Source organism: Electrona antarctica, assembly GCF_951216825.1.
Source record: "Electrona antarctica genome assembly, contig: scaffold_118, whole genome shotgun sequence".
NCBI lineage: Eukaryota > Metazoa > Chordata > Actinopteri > Myctophiformes > Myctophidae > Electrona > Electrona antarctica.
In genome coordinates, this window is record NW_027638083.1 from 365,040 (window position 1) to 383,393 (window position 18,354).

An 18,354-nucleotide genomic window follows, 5' to 3' on the forward strand; every position below is an offset into this window, starting at 1 on the left:
AAAAACGTTCGTTCTGAATGAATATATATTCAAAGATTTGTGCCACATTTTCACGATTTTTCAAAAATAGCAGATCTACAAGCTCGTAGCGCGCCACTCGGTGGCGCGCTATGATCTTGTAGATCTGCTATTTTTCAATGGCTAAAGTATAACATAATGCTTAGTTAAAACACCAAAAGGGGTTGCCGTCCAGAATGGGTTAAAACCCCATTTAGACCTGAGAACTGATACTACAAATGCGTTCACTGGGAAAGGATATATTTTCACGATTTTTCAAAAATAGCAGATCTACAAGCTCATAGCGACCTTGTAGATAGCAGATCTACAAGCTCATAGCAACCTTGTAGATAGCAGATCTACAAGCTCATAGCGACCTTGTAGATCTGCTATTTCTCAACAGGTAAAGTTTCAAATAATGGTTAAAGTGGTTAAAAGCTAAGGCAACACACAGTGTTCCCGTCCTAAATGGGTCAACGCTTGTGCGCGCGCGCGCACACGCACACGCACACACACACACACACACACACACACACACACACACACACACACACACACACACACACACACACACACACACACACACACACACAGACGTGCGTGCATGCAAAGATAAAAGAGCATGCACACAAACACACGGCACAGAACGTGAGAACTTACAGATATGCATGTTCTTCCTGGTGGATTCTCTCATCCTCTCTCCGACTGCTCCAGGTACAGGGACTTGGATGGCCGACTGCTCTGAGGAAACTAGGGAGAGGAGAGAGGGAGAGACAGACAGAACGTGAAAGGGGGTTGGGGTGCAAAGATAATAAGATGGATGTGAATGAATATACAGGTGCATCTCAAAGCACTGTGTGCTTCCTTATGTTGACCAGCTTTACCAATTTACGGATTTCCTTTTCCAACAGCACTTAGCACCTGCCCACATAGCTCACTCGCTCTATTTGGTCAGAATCGGCACAATGGTGACGTTACCGCCACCATCAGGACTGATTGTCCCAATACTGTAGTCTTGCCCTGTCAAAATGAGATATAGTGTGTATATCGCGGATTTTTCTATTGGCTTTAAAATGACAAATTAAACATATGAATAATGCTGGCAGAAGGCACAATCCACTGTTTAATTAGGCTTGGCCACAAGAGGGTTAACTGACCAGCCAACTGGCCTGACCTGAACGCCACAGAGAATCTACGTTTTATTGTCAAGAGGAAGGTGTGAGACACTAGATTCAACAATACAAATGACTTTAAAGCAGCCATCAAAGCAAACCTGGGCTTCCATAACACCTCAACAGTGCCACAGGCTTATCACCTCCATGCCACGCCCCATTGATGAACTGTGTTTAAAAGTAGCACAGACCAAGTATTGAGTGCATCAAATAACATACGGATGGTCGACATTTCTGTATTATAAATATGTTTTTTTTAGTGGTCTCAGAAAATATTCTAATATTTTGGGATAGGATTTCTTTTATTTTCATGAGCTGTATGCCAGAAAGAAGATTAAAACAAAAAAAAAGGTTTTAAGTATTTCACTTTATGCGCAATAATCTAGAATAGTTTTACATTTTCAATTATATTACAGAAGAAAACTTTTCCACGATATTCACATTTTTTTTAGATGCACCTGTATATTCAAAGATTTGCACTAATTTTCATGATTTTTCAAAAATAGCAGACCTACAAGCTCGTAGCGCGGCACTCGGTGCTGCGCTATGAGCTTGTAGATCTGCTATTTTTCAATAGCTAAAGTATAACATAATGCTTAAAACACCAAAAGAGGTTCCCGCCCAGAATGGGTTTTAATCGTGAATGTCCCCCAAGAAACGATGTGGGGTTAAAACCCATTTAGACCTGAGAACTGATTCTACAAATGCGTTCACTGGGAAAGAATATATTTTCCCGATTTTTTCAAAAATAGCAGATCTACAAGCTCATAGCGCGGCACTCAGTGCCGTGCACTCAGTGCCGTGCTCATAGCGCGGCACTCAGTGCCGTGCTATGACCTTGTAGATCTGCTATTTTTCAACAGGTAAAGTTTCAAATAATGGTTAACCCATTTTGGGCGGGAACCCCTTTTGGTGTTAAAATTATGTCTTTTTCACGATTTTTCAAAAATAGCAGACCTACAAGCTCGTGTGAGCTTGTAGATCTGCTATTTTTCAATAGCTAAAGTATAACATAATGCTTAAAACACCAAAAGGGGTTCCCGCCCAGAATGGATTTTAATGGTGAATGTCCCCCAAGAAACGATGTGATAACCAACCTCTCCCTCTTTACCTTGTGCTTCGGACACCGCAGCGAGAAGTTGTCTTCATTCAGGGAGCAATCTGTTGGGAGGAGAAGGGAGAAGGGAGAGGGAGGGGGAGGGGGAGGGGGAGGGGGAGGGGAAGGGAGAGCACCCATGAGCCGCCACAACAACACTCAGTTCATCTGTACATCTCTTTACAGTCGGCTAGAACAGGGATGGGACACTTTGACGATGGAGAGGGCCACTATAGTTTTTCTTTTTTAGGATTGATTTTAAAATTCTTTTACTTGTTTATAAAGCTCTCAATGGTCTCGCACCTTCCTACCTACATGACTGCCTGCCGAAATATGTCCCAAACCGCCCCCTAAGGTCTTCCACTGCTGGCCTGCTCGCTTTGCCTAAAAAATGGCAACTAAAAAATACGGGGAAGCAGCTTTTTGCTTCTACAGGCCGACGGTGTGGAACAAACTCCCACTGTACCTTCGACAGGCAGCCTCCGTAGACATTTTTAAAGCTCAGCTCAAGACCCACTTTTACACCCTTGCTTTTAATTGATTTATTTGTCTTTTAAAAAAAATGTTATTCATGTCCTCACTGTATTGTTTATGCGCTGCCTTTCTTTTATTTTTTGTGTAAAGCACTTTGAGCTGCATTTCATGTCATGAAAGGTGCTATACAAATAAAGTTTTATTATTATTATTATTATTATTATAGTTCCACTCACTCCAGAGTTCCACACTCACTCCAGAGGGCCACTATATTTCCACACTCACTCCAGCGAGCCACATTGCATATTACTCTCATAGCAAAAATAGCCGATCTATAAGCTCAAAATGTGTCGCACTGCGACGTGTTTTGAGCTTGTAGATCAGCAATTTTTTGCTATATTTGAATTAAAATCCTGAATTATTTTTTGCTATTTTTTTAAATTGGAATCACTGAAAATTAACATTTTTTTAAACTTTCCAATGCATTTAGTTATAATTCACTTATATTAACTTCATGAACTTAAAATGCAAATACATTGCACATATAAAATGTAATACTAGTCATTAATATAGACTGAAGTCATTAAAGTGGGTCATGTTTGCGTCCGAGTGGAATAGTAAGTGAGTGGCGACACGCTTTGATCTCGCCACAAAGCGGGTGCCTACTATGGGCTATAGTTCCAAACATGGGAACTATCCCATTGAGATAGAATGAGCACTTCCGCATTCCATTGTTACAACGGGAGTCAACGCTAGTGTCGCCACTCTCTTACTGTTCCACTCGGGTTTGCCTGTTTGCAGCTGAAATCAATAATATATCAGTAATCCGATATTAACCTAGAATGTCACTTCTCAGAGTTATCTGTGCATTTGCCAGTGGTGTAAAGTAACTAAGTACAGTTTTGAGGTATTTGTACTTTACTTGGGTATTTCCAATATCCAGTACTTTTACTTCTACTCCACTACATCTCAAACCAAATACTGTACTTTAGTTACTAGTTACTTTGTATATTTGGATTATTAGAAATAAAACATACTTTACCCACGTCAGCCCTATTATACATTTCAGCTATTTGAAAATAGCCGATCTACAAGCTCACAATGCGTCGCGACGCATTGTGAGCTTGTAGATCTGCTATTTTCAAAATATTTTGTATACAATTGAAAACTTGAAATGGGCCATTCTGCACAATGATTTGCGGCACATCTTTTTTTTTACAAATTTTCAAAAATAGCAGACCTACAAGCTCGTAGCGCAGCACCGAGTGCCTACGAGCTTGTAGATCTGCTATTTTTCCAACAGCTAAAAGTATAACATAATGCTTTAAAACACACATTCCCATTCCAGAATGGGGTGTTAACTTACCGGCTTCAATGGCACACAGGTAGTGGTACTGGAGTGTGCAGCCCTTGCTGTAGCAGCCCAGGGTGGAGCCCACCATGTCACAATAGGAGCAGCACTGAGGAAGAGAACAGGACACCACAGAGAGAGAGAGAGAAGGAAAGGAAGGAAGCAGGTTAGTCGGGGAAGAAAAGAGTAAGAGGAGAAATCCATAACGTCACAAACAGTGTAGTAGACAGTGACGCCTCGCTAAGGGCAACCGTGAGATGATAGAAATCAATGAACACGTATTCTATTAATGCCATACAAACAAACAGAGGGACGGTGTGTGTGTGTGTGTGTATGCTGAAATGTGCTCACTGTGGTAGGGTCGTAAAATGCACTTTATACTGTTATCGGATGAAGTGCCGACAACGGCTAAAGTGGTGTTGTTTCTTTTACTACCGTCTCCAAATGTGGACGTAGCCTTTTAAGTGTTTATGGCCAAGCCACAGTGCACATACTGTATAAAAGAACAATCGCACGTGCGTGCACACACACGCACACACGCGCACACGCACACACACACACACACACAGGCGACTAAAACTAAGACGACAAAAAAACAATTCGGCGACTACCGTTTTTTCACTGACGAAAACTACATAAAAAATGAACGATGACTAAAACTTTAACTAAAGATACTTACTGACATTTGTCAACAAATAAAAGACTAGACAAATGTCGTGTTAGGGACGGGCTAGTGGAGAAGAGATCTTTTTATGTTTGGTTGTGCTCTGAAAATAGCCAATATTAGCTAATAGCTAATCTACAACGTGTCGCGTTGACTCTTTGTGAGCTTGTATATAGGCTATTTTCAGTAGTATAACATCAGGCGTCATTCACAATGCCATCAGGGCTTGCCAAAATTCATGTTTTTGTTGACAAAATCAACTGTAGATTCAGTCGACTGAAATCGTGGGATATTAAGTAGACTAAAACTAGACTAACTAAAACTTTTCGGATGACCAAAATATGACTAAAACTAAATTATGTGTTATTCAAAAAGACAGAAAAAAAACTAAATCAAAATTAGCTGTCAAAAATCAACGGTGGGCCACATAACACTTACTGTGTATCCCTTGTTTCTGTAATTTCATCATGAGGACATCAAAGAAATCCCATAGCTTAGAAAACCAATGCATCAGAAGTAGTGAAAATACATTTCATATATGTAAGATGTATAATAGCCGATCTACAAGCTCACAGCGTGTCGCTTTGCGCCGTGTTGTGAGCTTGTAGATCGGCTATTATACATCTTACATATATGAAATGTAAGATGACAACTGAAAAGTGTTGTAACCTGCCGTTCTTTCTAATTATTTGTTCGGTCCAAAACATTGTGTTTATTGTCATGATTTGTCACGACAAGAGTTGGCTTTGTCCGCGGCGTAAACGTCTTTAAATAAATACTTTTTGAAAAGTCTATGCTGAAAATGAACAGGGAATTATTTTCCGGGTCTCTCGAGGGGGCGGGGCTGCGACGCTCTATTGTCAATGTGCAAATGTGACACGTGTCGTGAGAAAAAGCTGTATAATATAGGAGGGGGCTAGTAGCACCCCCCCCCCCCTCGAAAAGTTTGGGGGAACCAACTCCTCACGACTCACCGTATCCCTGGCGCCGTCCAAGGCCTCTTGCAGGCCGTACAGCCTCCCGTTGACCAGGTAGACGCCGCTGGTCCACACGATGCAGCCCTCGTGCACCCACAGCTCCTCGGGATCCATGGGCATATGGGGCAGCTGCGCCAGCTGTGCCAGGGGCCCCAGGGAGTCCAGCGCCGGCGGGGGCGGCTGGAAGGGCAGGGAGGCCTTGCTGTTGGACGGCACCATGCGCCGCGGCGACGACGAGTCCGACTTGTGCCTCCGCTTGTTGAAGCGCTGATGGGAGGTCAGTTTCCTGTGCTGAAGTCTCTGGGGAGCCTCGTCCGTTGTTGTTGTCGGCGGCGCCGCCGCCGCCTGCTGCTGCAATTTGGGCTTCCGCTGCTCGTCGTCGACAACGACCACGACACTCTCGACGTCCGGCTCCCTCTTCAACTCGGGGATGGGTCTGACGTCGAGGTTCATGTCCCAGGTTAGGGAGGTTGTTGTCGGGGCGCCCCAGGCGGTGGTGGTGGGGTGGTCGTGGTAGTGTTGGTGGTGGTGGTGGTGGTGGGGGGGGGCCGAGGACGAGGGGGGGAAGCTGCCCAGCTTGCCAGACAGATACATCATCATCATGTCCTCTCCTCCGGCCAGAGACGGCGTCCCAACCAGGGGCGTTGGGCTCGCAGCCAGGCCCACGGCGTTATAGTCGCTCTCATTCCAAGGCTTTGTGATCTGCATGTCTGCGTGTTGCGTTTGCGTCTCTTGAATGGCGGCCAGTAAGTTCGCATTGGTGTCCAACAAAGCCGGTCCCGGGGGCGTCTTATTGGCTCCGGCAGCCGTCACCTGACACTGTCTGACCTGGGGCTGGTTCTTGGGAAGCTTGGCGGCGTACTCGGCTGGATAATAGGGCCCGTACAGGTCTCCCAGGTGCTTGTAATTGGCCCATTTCTGACAGAGGCAGCACAGCAGACGGCCCGAGTGGTTGGTCTCCGTGATCACGGGCCCCGACACGACGTGCCCAGACGAAGGAAGCGCTTTCCCCGTCTGGAGGTTGGTCTCCGCCTCGTCCGGCTCCCATTTCTCCATTTCTCGGTCTCGCCTGGATAGCTGGGAGGAGGAGGAGAGCGCCGAGCTCAGGGGAGACTCGGTCCCGCCGCCGCCGCCCGCTTTCCCCGCGACCGCACCCCGCTGCTCTCCCTTCACCTTCTCCTCTTCTGCGTTCACGATGGTGCACACCGCCCCGATCTCTGGGACTTTCTTCTCCACGTGGATGTGTGGAAAGAACGGAATGCCCTTCCTGTTGGCGTCCTGGAGGAAACCGCCGCTCCCTCCGACGCTTCCTCCTCCTCCTGCCGCCCCGGACGACACATCCATGTCATCTTTGGCCAGCGACGACGTCATCGTCGTCACCGTCACGGTACCCGCTACCCTTCTTCTCCTCCTCTGCCTGCCCCTCACTTCGCCCGGTTCGCCCCCCTCCTCCTCGTCCTTCACGCCCCTCCTCCTCCTCCGTCGCAGGGGTTTGACCTGGCTCTCCGGGGGCCGGGTGTCCTCGGGTGTCTCCGCGTCCACTTTGACCACCTGGGTTAAGACGGGCGGGGCCAGAAGAGGCGAGTCACTCGTGAGTTCCGAGGAGGCGCAGGGCGGCGGCAGCATCTCGACCTCGTCCTCCGTGACGCTGTGCATCGTGACATCGGTGTCCGCCGGAGACGCGGGCGGCTGCCCCAGCGGGGTGGTGGAGCCGTCCTGACCTTGCGTGGGGGTGGTGGCCTGGCCCGGGGTCTGGCTGCCGCCTTGACCCTGGGCACGCTTCTGTTTGTTCACGCTCCCCACGGGCCGGCCCTTCTTCTTGCCGGACGGGAAGTAGCCTTTAGGGACGAGGCCGTCCTTGGAGTCTTGCGGCGACAGAGACGACCTTCCCGGCGTCATGGGAAGCGACCTGCTCAGCAGGTGGCCCTGGCCGTGGTGGGGCGGCGTCGTGTCGCCGTAGTAGTCGCCGCCACCGCCGTAGTCATCGAATCCCATGCCGTCGCTCTCCTGCAGCTTCTGTCGGAGCAGGTTGGCCGCCGACTGCTCCCCTCGCCGTGTCTCCAGCTGCTGGTACGTGTTGGTGAAGTGCTGGATGTCGGACAGGGCCGAGGAGGAGGGAGGCGGCGAGCCCTGGACAGGGCGGGGCAGCGGCGGGGGAGGGGGCAGAGGTCCGAGCAACGCAAAGTCCTCCTTGTCCCCCCCAGACGACGACGCCCCAGCCGCCCCCGCAGCCCCCAACCCAAAGTCAAAGTCTGTCTGCTTGGCCACTTGGGACGTGGTCGGGTGGGGGTCGCAGGGGTAGGCGGCGGGAGGCAGAGGCCCCGCCTCGTCCACTCCTCTGAAGGGAAGCATGTCGTTCAGCGAGTGACCCTCGTCCATGTAGCCGTCGTCCGCTCTGGAGAAGTGAGCCAGATCTTGCTCCTGTGAATCGCTGAACTGTGTCATTTCCGAGTGAGGGTAGCCCAGATAATGGTTCGAGTCTGCGTCCGCGTGGCCCGGCATTGGCTTCTTGGTGCTCGGCGTTATCTTCTGAACGATGGCCTCCAGTTTCAAACCCCGTCCTTTCCGCGGGGGCAAAGCCTTGGACTTGGCGCTCGGCGACAGAGACTGGGAATAGGCGTTCTGCCCGGGAACGGGGGAGGAGAGTCTGGGACAAGGCATGTCGGAGCTGGAGTCGTCCTCGTTGTGGTGGCTCGACTCCGACTGGGCCCCGGGGGAGTGGTGTGAGTTTGGAGGGGCGCCCCTCTGCGTCGTCTGGGAGGCGTCCTGAAGCTGCCTCTTGGCGGGGATGGGAGAGATGAAGGAACGAACCCTCCTCCGTAACATCAAGGGATTGGCGTCTCCTAAACCCCCGGCTTTGGGCTGCCGCTGTCCCTGTGCCTGTCCCGGCACCGCAGGGTTAATGTCGGCGGGGGGCTTAACGGAGTTGGACACGGGGGCCGGGCGGGGCGGCTTGCTGTCTTCCGCCACGGCTCCTCTGACCACGTCGGATTCGGACATGGCATTCGGACCCGCTGCCAGGGCTGTGTGTGTGAGGGGCGGGGGGCCGTGCGGAGCGACGGAAGCAGGCGGGGGAGGAGGAGGAGGAGGCGGCTGTGTTCTGTAGTAAGGCTCGCCCGCCTCCATCATCATCATCGGCCCGGCTTCTCTGGGCGCATGCGTCGACTCCCACATTTTCATGTCGTAGTAAGCGCTCTGGTGCTGGAGGAGCGGAGGCTTGCTCACGTGCGGCTCGGCGGGCATCGCGTCCGTCTGAGCGAGCAGCCTCTGTTGCTCCGCCTGGCTGAGCTTGTGTCTCCCCGGAGACAGCATCATGTCCTTGGAGGCGGCGGGCCTGTTCATGGCGCTCACCCAGTCGTTCATGTCGTGGGGGGTGTGGTGCGGTGGGCCACGGGGGTGTGCGTACATCTGAAGCTTATTTGTCGCTTGTTGTGGGTTTTGCATTTGAGCCTGGGGGGATAGGCTGTGGTAGGAGGAGGGGTGGTGCGGGGGGAAGTGGGGGCTGCCGCGTGGCATCGTGTTGCCCTCTCTCGTGTCGCCATATCGATATCCCGGGAAGCCGCTGCCGGGGTGACCGGCTGCTAGATCGACGCTGTGGAGATAGGCCTGATGCCGGGACGGCGGGGACAGTGGATTAGAGCCGGCAGGGTGAGAGGGGATGGCCGTCATGTCCACGTTACCTCGCCTGTACAGGTCGGCATTCAGAACGACGGAGGAATGCATAGACTTGGAATGATACTCCTCTTTGGCCGCGCCGCCGCCGCCGCCACGCTGAGGATCGGCCTGTGGATTCGCAGCGTCGGGGCCGGCATATTTCGTGTCCGCTTCCAGTTTCACTCGTTTCTCTCCGAGATCATTCTTGCTCAAATCATTGGTTGCCATCGTCGGAGAGGAAAATGGCTGTTGGATCACGGAGGCTCCTCCTCCTCCTCCTCCTCCTCCACTTTGACTTTTCTCCCTCTCTCTCTCCCTGTCGGCCTCCCTGTCCCTCTCGGGCGTGCCGCGGCGGTTCGGCGACACATCGCAGATGACGGAGCGCCGCTCTGACGACGACGGGGCTAAGAGGGATCCCCCCGATGACTTGGGAGACTCGGTCCGAGCAGCAGCGCTGCCGGCGAGCGGCTCCGTCTCCTGCAGGAGCAGCTCTTGCACGGCAGAGGATGGAGTGGTCAGATTAGACGGGGCTTTCCTCTGCGGCAACGAATAGTCTGCTAGGTTAATGTGTTTCGGCGGAGGTGGCACAGACACGGTAGGCTGTGGTATGTGACTCGGAGGTGGCACAGACACGGTAGGCTGTGGTATGTGACTCGGGGGGTGCGCGCCCGCTTTATTTCTCTCGTTCGCATTTTGAGACGCCTTACCGCCGGCCTCTTCCGATTTCAGGGAGGGGTGTGACGATTCAGGGGCAAAATCGGGGCTGCTTCCTTGCCTCTGGTTGTGGGGCTGCTGGGCCTTTCTGGAGACGGCCATTTGGGAAGAGTGAGTGGTAGACGCCTCCGACTGGGCACTTTGCATCCTCATACTCTCGTTCACGCCGTACGCGTGTCTGGATTGAAACTGCTGCTGGCCCTGAAGGTGGGCTGGGAACGCTTGTTCCGGGCGGCCGTAACGCCGATCTAAATTGTAACCTTGAAGCACTTCTTGTAAAAGGCTCGGGAACTGCTGAATTTGAGCATTATTATCCTCGTGAACTCGAGCGCCTGCACATTCCCCTCGCTTTCCCAGCGTGTCTGCCGCGGCAGGGCCTCCGACGTCCTTCGAAAGCACAGGGCCATAAATAGACTGGGATGGGTAACCTGGGTACCTGGAATTTGACTCGCCTGCTGGGCCAGGCCTCCCTCTGTTCTTCGCCGGCATGTCTGCGCCATACGAGGATTCCGAGTAGCCATATTTCTGTGCGGCACCTGGGGGAAGATTTGGAGGCCGCCCGAAATTGGGCTTCTGGTGCAGCTGGTGATGGGAGGAATATACACTAAGATCGACACCTTCCTCCCCGTTGTGACTGCTGGACTCTCTGAAGAAGGCGTGTTTCTCTTCCACGCAGTTGTCTTGAGGATGCTTGCTTTTGTTTGTGTGATTTCCCTCCGAGCGCACAGAGACGATCACACCTACACTGCTGGCGTTCTGCGCCTCCTCGGACGACGTCTGGTGCTTTCCTTCCCTCTCGTTGTTATGCAAACCGGATACGGAGCCCAGCGTGCTTTCACCGTCCTGCCCATGTTGTCGTAGGGTCACTTCTCCCTGCAACTGATGGGTGCCCTTTGCCTTGACTTCTTCATTTTTCACTTCTACTATCTTACTGGGGCCATATCTGTTGTTGTTATCTGTGGCACAAGGCTCAGAGATACAGTTTGAGTTCTGAGGGGGAGGCACGACAGAGGAAGAGGGCGTCGAGGACATGGGAGGCCTCGAACGTGCGTTTGGACCCGGCTCAGACGACAAGGAACCAAAGGATGGAGACGACGACGAAGGAGGAATGTGAGCGTCGCTCGGTTTTGCTTCAGCAACGCCCGGCTGATTCGCTGCGGTCTCCGAAGTGATGGTTTTCACGTGCGCCGCGTGTCCCGCCTGCTGCCGGTTCTGACTGTGCAACGGAGGAGGGTAGTAGCCGGTCGGTTCGGAGCCGCTGCTGGCGCCACTCATTTGTCTCAATCTCACACGATGTTCTCCCTCGGGAAACGGCTCCTCGCCGCGCTCCGCCTTGGCCCCGCCCGGGGGCGGCCCTCGCTCCGACATCGAGGAGTCCTCGTCGGCGCCGGCCTCGGAGCCAGCGCCGTCTCCGCCGCCCGTGGCGCTTCCGTCTCGAACCGTGCTGGTGCTCGAGGTCGCGCTGGCGTTTCGGCTCCTCGGTTGCGACAACGACGACAACGACGGAGGCACGCCGTGGTGTGCCCCGTGCTGCATTTGGCCGCTGTCTTTCCCCTTCTTCTGCGAGAGTACCGTGTCCGTGAGAAGCATGTGCTGCACCGTGTTTGGTAAATTGGCTACTTGTGAAGTCAAGGCACTCAGACTGTTGAGGCCGGCGTCCTGGATTTTATCAAGAGGCGAGGGTGGATAAATGGAGGAGCCTTCTTCTCTGGAGCTGGCCGCTTGCGTGCCCATTCTGCCGCGGCTCATCGTGTGACCACTGGCGGCAGTCGCTGCGTTCATGCCCTGGGCTTTATGGCTGCCACTGCTGCCGCAACTACTGACGCTGCTGTTGGAGTTGGGCGTGGGACTCAACTGAGGCATGGTTTGTAGTAATCTACCGTGACTGTGGGTGCTGCTACGGGGGTTGAGGGGGGGAGGAGGAGGAGCAGGATGTGAAGAGCCGTGTCCCGAAGGATTGCCGTGTGCGTCCGAGACACTCATCAAAGGGGAAGGAGAGGAGCTACAGCTGGGGGATTGCACTGCGGAGGCGGCAGGGGAGGGATTGGAGATGGGGCTGAAGTTTTGGTTAATTTGGGTCTGCTGCTGAGCACTGGAGTGCATTGGGGATTTGGCTATTTCTTGCGATGATGGATGAGGTATATTGGGATTGGAGGCTTGGTGATGTTTAGCATACACAGCGCCGAGGGACGGACCGTGGTGCTGCATCTTTACAGAGTTTTCGTAGCCTACCCCCAAATTGTGCTGCGAGTTGCGGTGCTGCAGTGTGGCTTGCTTGTGAAGTGAATGTGTCTGTTGGGAATACGCAGGGTAATTTGAAGCGTGGTAACTCTGTGGAACATTCTCCATCGGCCCCACGTTGTTGGGAGCAGCAGCAGCAGCAGCGGCGGCGGCACTCGAGGCCGAGTTTGAATTAGAGTTGACATTAGGAGAGCTGTTGACTTTGGGATCAAAGCCAGTGCCGGTCCCGCCGTCGTGATATCTCTGCGGCGGCGGGGGGCTATACATTCCTGACGACCCTGTGGAGGCCCCACTTTGTGGGGAGTAGTGTGGGTACTGCGCAGGGGTCATTCTGTGCCCGGCGTGGGGATAGCTCCGATGCTGCTGCTGCGCCTGGTGGAGCGCTTGGTAGTTCTGCCCGTGCTGGCGGTGCTGTTGCATCTGAGCGCCTGCCACCGACTGCATTGCAGGGTTCTGACTCATGTTGTACTGTTGAGAAGGAGAGAAGGCTCCGGCGCCTCCGCCCGCGCCGCTGCCCGCACCACCGCCGCCACCTGAACCGGCCGAGGCGCCGTAGTCCATCAGGTAGGGCGACATCATGCCGGACGACGCGGCGGAGCCCGACCCGGCGTGTCGGTACTGGTGAGGTATATGTCCGTCCATGTTGGGGTACCCGAAGCTCGCTCCGAAACCCATGGCGCCGCCTCCTCCTACTCCTCCTCCTCCTCCTCTCCGATGCCTCTCCTTCCCGGCCATCGATAAATAATAATCCATCGCCTCCTTTCGGTACGGGTTGCTACCGTTGCCGCTGTGAATGTTGCCCTGTTGGAGCGGGACGGACTCCCCGGGGGCGGGGGCGCCCCTGCTCCGGGCGCCGTACGCGAGCATGTGGCTGGCGGCGGCGGCGGCTTGGCCGGGGTGGTGGGTGGGGTGGTGGTGGTGGGCTCTGTGGAGACCGGGCTGCTGCATGGCCGTGTAATCCTCGGCCATCCTCGGGGAGATCTGGGGATCTGCTGGTTGTGGCGGGAAAGGGGGGCCTACTACTCCACCCCTCCCGCTGAAACCAGGAGGGAGAGATGGGGGCACTGGACTGTTGGAAAAATTTTGCATTTCTTTCACTTTTTGGGGGGTGTGGGGGGGGGGGGGGGGGTTGTAAAAATGGAAATGTCTGTCAATGTCTACAGGGAATGCTTCTGATCACATCAGTAAGTGAAAGGCTTATGGCAGTATTTGTGTATTATTAATAATAATTAAAAAAAAAGTGCAAGTCTCTTAGCTGGCAGTAAAGCAAGGAAATGTCTTTCAGAAGTCCAACAAAAGGGATAAAGCAGAGGAATATATCACAGATGTTGTAGTCAGACTTGTAGCAGCAAAAAAGGTGAACACTGTGGTGTTGAGGCAGATAATCAATAAGTGAAATGGTCAAAAGATGACTTCTGCAATCTGCTGATGATGATGATGATGATGATGATATGGTTGTCAACTTGTCTTCCCGTCCCAAAAAAAAAAGAAGAAAAAAAGAACGACAGAAAATCACTAACTTGTGTAACAGTTGGCTGTTCAAAACGGAACAGTCAAAATAAATTCACAAGAATAGGTACGTTCTGCAGCAGATGCTGGCACTGCTACGAAAAACACTGCTTAAAAAAAACAGAAGACGTAGACAGTGCAATAAGTCCCATGAAGCTGAAGCAGTTTGGCACTGAGTAGGCGAGGATATTGAGCACGACTGACACACCAGGCAGCACTTGAGATTTTCAACTCTTAAATGTCTTTAAACGTCATTCTCTCCACCGTAATAAGAGCATGGGCAAACAGAGCTACAGAAAGATTAAATTGTGGTGGGATTCAACGGTGTCCCATGTGCAAGGGAGGGGGGGAGGTGTCTCTGTAACCATTAAGACTGCCTTCTGTCGCAGCAGTTGTTCAGTTCATGGGTATATGTGGGTTTGTTCGGAACTGGCTCACACCTGCGTGACAGGAGAACTGTAGCAATGCTAGCCAATATGTCCACATTTAGTCCTCCGCGAAACATTCCCAGAGGCAAACACTCCATTGATATCCTCCACTGTTCTTTGTTGCCGAGTTGAAGACTTTCTGGGACATTCATTCCCTCTCAAAATGCCGTTTGAATGTTTGCTTGTTTCGCAGCTGTATCGTATTTGCTTGGACTGTAAGTCTTTGGTCCCTATTGTGTAATAACGGCGCGTTGCTTGATTCAATGTGTTCAGATGAATTCTTCTGGGTTCCCTCCTGGGTCTTCGGCCTATTGTCTTTGTATTCTACCTAATTCCATAACCACGATATTCCAAAAGGAGGGCGATTCATTAATTCCTCTTCAAGTTTAGTCAATTCAGTTTCTTCCTTCTTCGTTTCTCCCCGGTGTTTCCATGCAATTGAATTCATTTTTCCCACCACTGCTGACCGGAGGGCCTTTGTGAATCTGAAAGAACAGAAAAAGACAATAACGTCAGTGTACACAAAATGACACCCGTGATTACATTTCTTGTCCAATACCCCTCGTTTGTCTTGGACTAATGCCAAGATTGCATAATTAAACGTTGCATTGTTTTTGAAAGAAAAACGTTACACTATTATTCATAAAATAATTTTCTGGGTTAATTAGTGTTTGACATAGTAATTAGCATATATTAATGAATTTGCAACAATAAGGCAGGGCTGGTTATTGCTGGACGAAAATGCCATTTCCCAGTCATTAATGTCAACAATCAAATGTTGCAATTGTCTGGTTTTTATGCTTTGCCTCATTTAATATTTCAGCTGATTGTCAACATCACAACATATATACATAAGTAGATATAAGTATAATATACTACATTATACACACACACACACACACACACACACACACACACACACACACACACACACACACACACACACACACACACACACACACACACACACACACACACACACACACACACACACACACACACACACACACACACACACACACTTTATAATTTAGTGACAGGGTATATTGTACTTATATAATATACTTTTATGTATAAGTAGTGATGTTGACAATTGGCTAGTATTAAACATACAAAAACAACTTGTCAAGCATAATTGCATCCAGACCCATAAAGAAGAGCTCCACTATTTATAGCACCACAGTGTCAGACAGGGTACCATTTCTCCTAAATTAGTAAAAGACCCAATTTCCTACAGTGATACGACATATTTAGATGTTCTAGTGTTCCTGGTGGCAGCAGATACGCTGTCCTTTTTCTTTTTGTACTGGTTGATGTTGCATGGCTCGCCGACCCCCCGCCTGCTACCATCAACACGACGAAATAACGATTAAAAGGTTCAGCAACGCAAGCCTTAAAGCAGTCCCTACGGGCTGATGATAACAAACAGGGGGTGGAGGGGAGGAAAGTGGGCTAGCAACAGCAGCATGCAATTAAGGTAACAAAATAACACTGTCAAAGTTACAAAGCCTGCTTCACGAGTAAACAAAAAACCTGCCGGAGCCAATGCAAGCTACAGTATACTGGTCTCTATATATATATATATCACCTCCTGCCAATAAGAGGACTTGAGACAATTCTTTAATGTATATATATATATTGTGTATTTAAAGTTAGGGTTGAATCAGGGGTAAAATCCCACCTTTGTGGAGTGCATGGAATATAAGAAGCCTTTATGTTCTATCACAAACACATAATAAAATGCTTAATAGCCCAACCTAAACCTGCGGTGACTTTTGTTTATAGCGTAAGCCTCCATATTCTGATCTCCATATGATGACTATGATATGATACTGTAATAGCCTACAGCATCTTTTTTTTAGGGGACTCATTCGGTATTTGCAATACTACGTTGAATCCTAGAGGCATTCCTATGTTTTGGGGTTTGTGTCAATCTATTTTCGGCACAGTGATTTAGCCTCGTTTGGTATAATGCTCCGACAAGAGGACAACAATACTTGTCAAAAGATTATTACAATTCCATAATGGGCCTGGGCCATGGCTCAGTGGTCCAGGCACCTTGGCTGGCAATCCAGTCTGGCAGTGTGCCGCGGGTTCGACTCCCGATCCCGACAGCCTTTACTGCATGTCTTCCCCCCACCTCTCTCCCCATTTCCTGTCAGCCTACTGTCTGTCCCTCCATAAAAAATAAAGGTGAAAGCCACAAAAAAAAAACATTATAAAAAAAAATGATGGCATTTTTGTAATATGTTGACTACAAAACAAACGGGTTGAAAGCCAAATGAGGACAGCCAGGGCCCAGGTGGCATCTTCAACCAGCTCCAGTACATTACAGACACACACATGCTGTGGCACCCACCACCACCTCCACCACCCTGTGGAACTAGAGGTGATGCAGTCAAAAGTTGGCTAGACTTAAGAAGCATCTTTCTGGTCTACATATATAAATAAATATATTCGTCCATTTAGTTCAGACTAGAGCTGGGTTGGTAGCTATAATCAATCACAGCAGACATTTCTCACCGCTGTATTCTGTCGTATTATTACAAGGGCAAGGCGATTTGTTTTGCAGCATAATAATTAAAAAAAACACAAATTACCGGTTGAATGCAGTCAATTAGTCAGCAAATCAAGTCTGGCCTATAATAATTAGGACAGGCGCAGTATATATATGTTTGTGTTTGTTGCAAGACTTATAACAAAACCACCTCTGCTTCTTTCCTTTCATTGCGGCTGTCTCTCGGGTTGTCCCTCACCAACAACAACTCAACACTACACTGTCTTGTCTTCTGTAACTTCTATTTGCTAGTAGCTACCATTAGCATGGTCGTGCTAATGTTGCCTGTGTGTAGTTTAGCTTCGTGAGGCTAGCGTTAGCTTACAGTGCCCTCCCTCCCTCCCTCATCCTGCTATCCTACTGCTGCAAATTAAATGCGCGAGTTAGCTTGGCTATGGCTAACAACATATCCAACACTATATTAGCCCCGTACGCTAGCGAGAAGAAGGCTAATTTGAGCTTGTATTCGTGGCGTTATTGTAGAAATGCATTATGTGTGAACAATGCACTTCATTAAAAACAGGGCTATGGGCAGGCAGGGCATTACGCGAGCAACCTTTAGCTACAAAGGAGAGGTGATTAGGTGCAGATGTCCCCCCCACCACCACCCCCACCCAGCCAGCCCCCTTTAGAAACAGTGGGGGGAACAACATACCGTTTTGATATGTGTTTAGGTTAGCAACAAATACCGTTCACTCACTGCTAGATATAAGAGGTCTGTGAATGATGATGATGATGGGGATGCGGCAGTAGACGACCCCCCCTCCCCACCACCACCACCCCCTAAATGAAGCCAGCTAAAGGCTAGCCAGGGAGAGCCAGCCAGCCAGCCAGCCCAGGGCTGATGCTATGCATACCTGAGGACGGAGCTTCACAAGGCCCCTCTCGGAGCCGAGCAGGGAAACAATCCCGCTGCTGTGTGTGTGGCTGGCTGGGCAGGAAAGGAAACCCCAGCCTCGCAGTCAGTCAGTCAGTCCGGCCGCTCCGCCGCCTCTCCCTCTCCCTCTCTCTCTCTCTCCAGTCCTCCTCACCCTCTTCCAAACGTCCAGACAACCCCGAGCAAGCGGCGGCGAAGTCCGGGGACTCGGGTCGGGGGGGCCCCGGCCGTCACGACTTAAAAGATCCCGGGCCTTTCCTCCGATTTCCCCCCCGGTTTCTTTTGTCCTCTCCTCCCCCCCAAAAAATTGATGAGAGTAGTAGAGAGAGGCGCACAATAATCGGGGTGCCTGCCTGTAGGTCCCGTAAGCAGCGAGGTCGGTCCATATACACACCCCCGCCCCCTCCACCACCTCTTGTTCCCTCTCTCTCTCCCCCTCTCTCTCTCTCTCTGTCTCTCCCCCCCCTCCTCTTTCACACACCGTTTAGGTGATTTCACCTCTCTGGCTCAAATGAAACACACAGCCATCGGAGCACAAGACCTCAGTAGCACACGGAGATTCCCGAAATGTCAGTTTCCGCAACTATATAAATCGCATTATTCCTCAACAGTCCTCATGCCTTCATCAGTAGCTTCGACCAAT

General features: G+C 50.9%; 1 protein-coding gene across 2 annotated transcripts in view; it reads right to left on the bottom strand.

The window, feature by feature from the left end:
• tcf20 (transcription factor 20) overlaps positions 1–18,065 on the bottom strand; it is a 27,934-nt gene extending 9,869 nt beyond the window's left edge. Inside the window, exons 1-5 of one of the 2 annotated variants that reach the window (XM_079531307.1) lie at positions 17,692–18,065; positions 5,729–14,762; positions 4,106–4,199; positions 2,281–2,330; positions 658–747 (exon numbers count right to left, since the gene is read on the bottom strand). In XM_079531307.1, coding sequence (XP_079387433.1) covers positions 688–747; positions 2,281–2,330; positions 4,106–4,199; positions 5,729–13,429 — 7,905 coding nt within the window. In that variant the 5' untranslated portion in view covers positions 13,430–14,762; positions 17,692–18,065 and the 3' untranslated portion in view covers positions 658–687. Of the gene's footprint in view, positions 1–657; positions 748–2,266; positions 2,331–4,105; positions 4,200–5,728; positions 14,763–17,691 lie in introns of both variants that reach the window. The other variant, XM_079531306.1, reaches the window with a different exon arrangement.
• Between the last annotated feature and the right edge of the window lie 289 nt (positions 18,066–18,354).